We start from the raw sequence: 6,820 nt of genomic DNA, 5'->3' as shown, positions 1-6,820 counted from the left end.
AGCTGGTGTAGGTGTACTTGAACAAGATTATATAGGATTCCCCAAACCCTGTAAGCAAAGTTCAGTTGCGGCACTCTGGTTTAAAGCAGCTGCATCAACATTCTCCCACAGCCTTGCTAAACATAGAGAATAAACTACAAAATCATTTCTTTAGGCATCCCATGAGTGTCCCTGTGTTTTCTGGTACTGATCTTGTGCTCTCAGCTGTGCTGCTAGATTTTCAGTTCAGTAATAGTGAAGGAGATGAGTTTGAGTTGGAACCCAGTGGCACCCATGCTTTGACTTGCTATACTGGCGTGTCTGTTTGTCTTCCTTCCCCAGAGACTGTTTCAAAGACTTACTAGAAGCTCTACAGAATATGAAGGTTTATTTCAAAAGAATACATTTGCAAGAATACACGTAAATGCACTCAATGTAACAGTACCTTCTGCAAAAATAGGTTACATAATACCCAGTAATGAAAGAACAATCGTATTTCTCTACAAATTAAAAAGCAGAGAGAGGAGCCTGGACAACCTTCAAAATGGAGGTTATAGTTGTGTATGTTGTGATAAGTTGCTAACTTCAAAGCATGACACCACAGGGCTAATGTTGGTAAATCAAACTACTAGGACACAGCTGCAAGCTATTCTTTTATACAGGATTAACAAATATTTTGGTTTCAATTTGTTTTTACACAGCTCTAGTGCCTCAAGGAAAATGCTTATCAAAGATACACAAAAACTATCCAAAATTACAACGTAACTATTAAAATGCCTCCAAAATTGAGAGGAAAGTAATCATGTTAAATTAAAAAAATTTAACCAGGACTTCCAGACAAGATTTCCTGTTTTTAATCAAAGAAAGTTTACAAGAGATTTCAATAAGTTATCTTGAAACCAAGAAGTTGTAGATCTTAGAATCTTCGTGGAGGTCCACCTTTAAATGGCTTAAATCCTGAGCCACTTCCCCTCTGCATGGAATTGCCTGTGATCTGTACAACTCTATTAATTGGTGAAGAGTTACTGGAAACAAAGGTTTAAAAAAAAAGTGTTAAGTTATGGTAAGTATCTCAACTCCTGGTGTACAGGTAAGAACGCTGTTACGTCTCATACCACTCAACTGTTAAACTCTTAAGTCTCAAAAGAGACTTTGCAAGAAGCCGCTCACTTCTGTGCAGCTGAAGAATACTGCCCCTAGCAATGTAACAACTGTGGAGCCACGTGCTGGCAGAGAAAGATGGGGTTTATGTTGTGCAGCAGCACCCCATCCACAGAAAGTGATGCTGCTTGCACTGAGGCTGTTACACTTCCTAAGCATAACCAAAGCTTTGGGAGCTCAGTAGGGAAGCGAGAGGAAGGAGCAGTTGTACCTTGTATGTGGAGACATCATGCCACCTCCTCCCCGGCCATCTCCCATTCTCCTCGTGTCATGATACCCGCTTCCTTGAGAACTGGGTCCGTGCCATTCTTTTCTTGGTCCGGTTTCACGACTGTGGCGTTCAACAACGTGTCTGTCCTCGTTGTAGTGCTAGCAAGAAAGTGACAGACATCTTCAGAACGAAAGGGGTGTTTCGCTACCAACAGGAAATGAGCTTTTCCAGAAAGTTAAGCTTACAGCTTTATATACAGAGAGAGAATATACCAAAATCAAGCATCTCTGAAGATTTCAGTCGATAGGCAGCTAACCCATGCTTATCAGAGTCCTGGGTAAAAGTAACTAGATAAAAGAAGCTGATGTGCAGTAATGACTCTGTGGATATGCAGGCAGTGAAGTTTCACTGACTCAGACTTTACAATCACTGACAAGGATGTTCCATATTGCTACAGGAGAAACACTTTTTATTTAAACGCTCCAGGGTCTAGAAGAATGGTCCAATGTAGTCTGTAAACTTTAAAGACAAGTGTAACAGAAGGTTTTCCTTCTCAGTAGCACATTACAGACTACAATGACAAACTACACTGGAAGTAGCAGGCAGTGTAAAGTTAAGACCCCGAAAACATTAGGATGACAACAAATTCTTAAAAGCCATTAGGGTTTTAAGACATCAGGCTTAATCAGTAACTCATTCAGGTATTGTTTTGATCTACCTGAAAGATGCTAGACATACAAAGGATCTGGTATATTTTCTGCAATTTCTGGGCTTATTAAAAAACAACAACAACAACAACAACAAAACACCTTTAAAAAAAGGAAACTCAATTGAAAGTAGTCAGAATGCTGGCTGGAATGATTTCTGACGTGACACGGTCATTTCTCCACAATGATTTGGCATTTTCTAGTCTTGCTCAGGCACACAAACACAAGAAGATGACTCACTTGTCCACCTCTTTCTCCCATCACGCCTCGTTCTCCTTCTCTGCTTCCATACCCAGAAGCGCTGCTACGGCTACCAGGAGGTGCACCTCTCACGTGTCCAGACACTTCTCTTCCTGATCGATCTGGCCTCTCGCCTCTGTAAAAATTGCTTTTATCAAAATTTCGGTTTCAGTATAATAGAACTGGTACCAAATCATAGCACATGTAGACTTCAAAGACTGCTTTTTGGTTTTCGGGCTCCTAGCAACTTGCAGTTATCATCTTAGAAACATTCTTTTAGATCTATGTGGCGGTCTAAATAATTTAAGCTTACATGTTATTTGTTCCTATCTGCAGTATGGCACAAAAGCCCCCTTACTGTGTATGTTGCTGCACATGGTAAGAATAGACTGCAGGGAGTCAGTATCAAGTTTACAAATGTAACAACCTACATGCAATTTTTGTCTAGTATGTTTGGAAAGTGACTTTGCCATTCTCCAGGAAGGGGTCTGTCCTCTCTTTCCACATCAATTCTTGAGGAATTGCTACTATGGATAAATTCGACATGATCAGTACCTTCGCTAGTTTGTTGGTTAGCCAGCAAATTTACCTGCCATCCCGTTTGTCTGTGCTTATGCTTCCCTCGCTCTTCCAATTTGTTTGCCTAGGTGGATTTGAGCCAGTCTCTCTTGGATGTCGACCGTGTGGTATTTCAGGTCTGTCATGAATTATCACTGTTCTTCTTTCATCTCTGTCTCCTCGCACTTCTCGTCTGTCTGTGTCTCGAAGCTCACTTCTTGGCTGTGGTGGTTCGTTTCTTCTGGACTCACTGAAGTTCTTAGGATATCTCTCAAACCCTGGCTCTTCTCTTCGTGCTGTTGGGCGAGTCTTTTTTGCTTCGCCTTGACTTACAAAACGTTCTCGCCTAAGTTGTTAAAGTAGGAAAAAGTCATTTGCTGGTTCCCATTTTCCCATTTCCCTGCACATTTAAGCACAAGTGTGAGTATACAAAAATATTATTCATCTTTATATTACATGTTTATTTTTGTGTATGTGGTACAAATCTCAAAGATCCTTCCCATCCCAAATTATATTTATTTCTACAATTATCATTTTAAGCTCAGGTTCTTACAGCCCATTTAATTTTTCTTAATGTATTTATTTGTTCACATTTTGGTCAGTATAATTAAAGTAATTTTAGGGCCTCCTTTTTGCCTATTATGAAGCAGAGGGAATGCCAGATTTCTTGAGTCAGCTAGAAAATATAATTCTAGTTCACTGCAGCATAAAAATAGAAGTCCAGAAGCTACAATTATGTGGTCTTTATAACTGGTTATTGAAGAAGTTTAACGGAAACATGAAGCTGGATCTGGAACCAGCATTTACTGACTGGTTGCATGGGTCCTGATGAATGTGACTTATACAAATAAGGCTCTTAACTCTCATCTAATCAGTTGCTTTTAGCCCTGCTTCTTAAGGAGGTAAGTTACCAAGTAGGACAGATCTAATCTATTGGAACCCATTTAGGGCTAGATGAGAAAGACAAATAATGGCAAAAATTCTTTCTAAATGCCACCCCAATAAGACCACCAGGCAGCTAATTTAAAGTCCTCAGAGAAAAGCAGGCTAGATTCAGTGATAAAAAATGGCCAGTCCTGAAAAGAAAGGAAATTCCAGGACACTACTGCAATTCTATTGCATCAGATCTGCGTAAGGCCTTTGGCACCATGTGAAATTTTGAACGGTTAAGAGTGAAATCCAGAGAGATAACAGGGCAGGTATTTGCCTGCCAACATTTAAACTTACCTATCAAAAGAAGATGATGGAACAGAACCTTCTGGGTATCGTCCCCGTTCTCTGTGATCAAAATCGTTAAACCTGTTCTGCTGGCGACTGTAATCTGAGCTGTGACTAAAACGTGCGTCTGTATCAAGAGCCATCTTCTTATTCTCATTCCAGTAAGGATCATCTCGTCTTTAAGCAAAAGAAATGAACGCTCGTCAGTTACAGACAGCCAAACGAAGGCCTAATAGGCATAAAATTGTTAAGAGTCAGTTGTTTGTTTTAAAAAGGTGTTTGTGACCTTTGGAAAGGCACTAACAAAGTTTGACTATTGAAACAGTATTTAACCAAATAATTTAAAGAAACAAAATAACCCAGGCATCTGTCTGTTTGAAGTGCAAAACAGAGAGACAAAATATCAATAAAATATTTAATAAAATCTAAGCAATGGTATAACTTGGGCAGTTTAAAACAAAACCCCAACAAAAACATCACTGTAGCAAAACTCTGCCTTGAAAATAGCATTCTAGGAAAAAAAAAATGCCCTTTAGGATAAAAACAAACCAAAACCAAACCAAAACTCAACTAAACCAAAACCAAAACCCAATCAAACCAAAACCAACCAAACCACAAACCACCCACAAATCAGAAGAGCTTTCTCAGGAAAGAACAGCGTAGGACATGTCACAGCCTTGCTTACTAGAAACATTCAGGCACAGTCTCTACGATAAGGATGTGAGATACTAAAATGGATAATCAGTAGCCTTGAAAAACAAAGCTGTCTTTATTTCTCTGGTGAAGAAACATTAATGTTCTGCTATGGTCTGTATCGACCATGACGACTTACATTTACCTTCCATTGTACCACTGACATATCAATCTTATGGCCAAAGTCTCAGTCTTATTCTTAGAAACAAAAAAAGATCAAAGTCAGTTCAATTACTGGGGCTCAGCCAGCAAATGATAGATACTGTCAGCTCCAGTAAAAACTAAAAGCCATCACACTGAGCTCCTGAACGATCCATTTACCAAAAATGTGAATTCTTAAAGTAGAAGCTAGAAATCTCAACCTTCAAGGCAGAAGGACAGCTTTTCTCAACAATGCTCTGAACTGCATTATGCCCTTTCTGTACACTAAGAATTAATTCACAGGACCCCTCTCTTACTTCAAAATCTCTCCTGCAGATGAGGTATGCTTCATGCTTGGCACAAACTGATGTCAAAACCAAACAAACACCAGAAACACGGTGCTTCAGTGAAGACTTGCTTCAGGTACAAATGCATTTTTAAGCCTGACCCAAGGCTGGCAGCTGTTTCTTTTTACTGAGCGCTGTAAAACAACGGCTTGAGAATCAGATTACCTGTGATCTACATCACGTGGACGTTTCAACGAATTCCTCTTTTCCTGTTCATAACGAAGCTGCTGCTGTTGTCGACGAAGTTCTTCCCTTTCACGAGCAATACGCTCTGCTTCTTTTCGCCGTTCCTACCATGAAAGGAAGGGTGAAAAAAATACAGCAAACAATGGCTCCTTAATAGAGCTTAATATAGAGCTTAATAATTAAAGCTTATTGTAATACTCTATTTATTTATTCTATAGAACAGTTAGCAAGTATATGGAATTAATACTTGATAGTTTTCTGTTAAAGGCTATCGGGTATAATTCACAGAATCACAGAACGTTAGGGATTGGAAGGGACCTCCAAAGCTCATCCAGTCCAATCCCCCTGCTGGAGCAGGAACACCCAGATGAGGTTGCACAGGAAGGCGTCCAGGCGGGTTTTGAATGTCTGCAGAGAAGGAGACTCCACAACCTCTCTGGGCAGCCTGGGCCAGGGCTCTGTCACCCTCACTGAGAAGAAGTTTCTTCTCCAATTGAAGTGGAACCTCCTGTGTTCCAGCTTGTGCCCATTACCTCTTGTCCTATCATTGTTTGTCACCGAGAAGAGCCTGGCTCCATCCACGTGACACTCACCCTTTAAATATTTATAAACATGAATGAGGTCTCCCCTCAGTCTCCTCTTCTGCAAACTAAAGAGACCCAGCTCCCTCAGCCGCTCCTCAGAAGGGAGATGCTCCACTCCCTTGATCATCTTTGTAGCCCTACGCAGGACAATTCTACGCTACTACGTTCTACGCTACTACTACGCTATTCATCCTTGGATAGCATCCGAGATTAAAGAGCAGAAGGAACATTTCTCTAAAATTGTAGACAACAGATCTGGAGAAAATATTAGCTCTTAGAGAGAATATCTCCAGGTAATTTACTGTATTGCTACTGTGTTTGTTGCCCAGAAACACATCTCATTAAGCCTGCAGTGACATTCTCTAGGAACAGGTCAGTGAAATAATGGAACACCAGTATGGGCAATATGATCTGCTGTACATCAGTTTTAGACACACGACTACCGCATCAACCAGCAGCAAAATTTACCAACAAGTTACAAGTCAAGCAAACAAGGTAAGAATTACTGGTGTTGTGCACTGTGAATTCTGGAATGTTTGTTTGTCTCTTTCATGGGCTGAGTAGAAAGGTGAAGAGGAAAAATTCACCACAAGTGCAAACTGGGTTATACTCCAAAATCACATTGTACTACAGTCCAAAAGACAAACGTGCACACCTGTTCAATTCGAACACGCTCTCTTTCCAAACGCTCCCGTTCCATCCTTTCCCTCTCTAGTTTTTGCCTTTCGATTTCTAACCGTTCCCTTTCTCTCTGCAAGCACTCTTCTCGTTCATGCATTATTCGTATGCGCTCTC

General features: G+C 40.4%; 1 protein-coding gene across 1 annotated transcript in view; it reads right to left on the bottom strand.

Annotated features, from left to right (window-relative positions):
• Positions 1-352: 352 nt before the first annotated feature.
• SLTM (SAFB-like, transcription modulator) overlaps positions 353-6,820 on the bottom strand; it is a 17,373-nt gene continuing 10,905 nt past the window's right edge. The window contains 7 exon segments of the mRNA XM_010187738.1: positions 353-1,004; positions 1,352-1,509; positions 2,299-2,434; positions 2,888-3,202; positions 4,084-4,251; positions 5,421-5,545; positions 6,681-6,820. The exon segment at positions 6,681-6,820 is cut by the window's right edge and continues 31 nt beyond it. Coding sequence (XP_010186040.1) covers positions 896-1,004; positions 1,352-1,509; positions 2,299-2,434; positions 2,888-3,202; positions 4,084-4,251; positions 5,421-5,545; positions 6,681-6,820 — 1,151 coding nt within the window. The 3' untranslated portion in view covers positions 353-895.

The sequence above is a fragment of the Mesitornis unicolor genome, unplaced genomic scaffold (assembly GCF_000695765.1).
Source record: "Mesitornis unicolor isolate BGI_N332 unplaced genomic scaffold, ASM69576v1 scaffold5787, whole genome shotgun sequence".
In the NCBI taxonomy this organism is placed as follows: Eukaryota; Metazoa; Chordata; class Aves; order Mesitornithiformes; family Mesitornithidae; genus Mesitornis; species Mesitornis unicolor.
The sequence above is the reverse complement of the archived record's forward strand: the minus strand, read 5'-3'. Positions and strand labels throughout refer to the sequence as shown.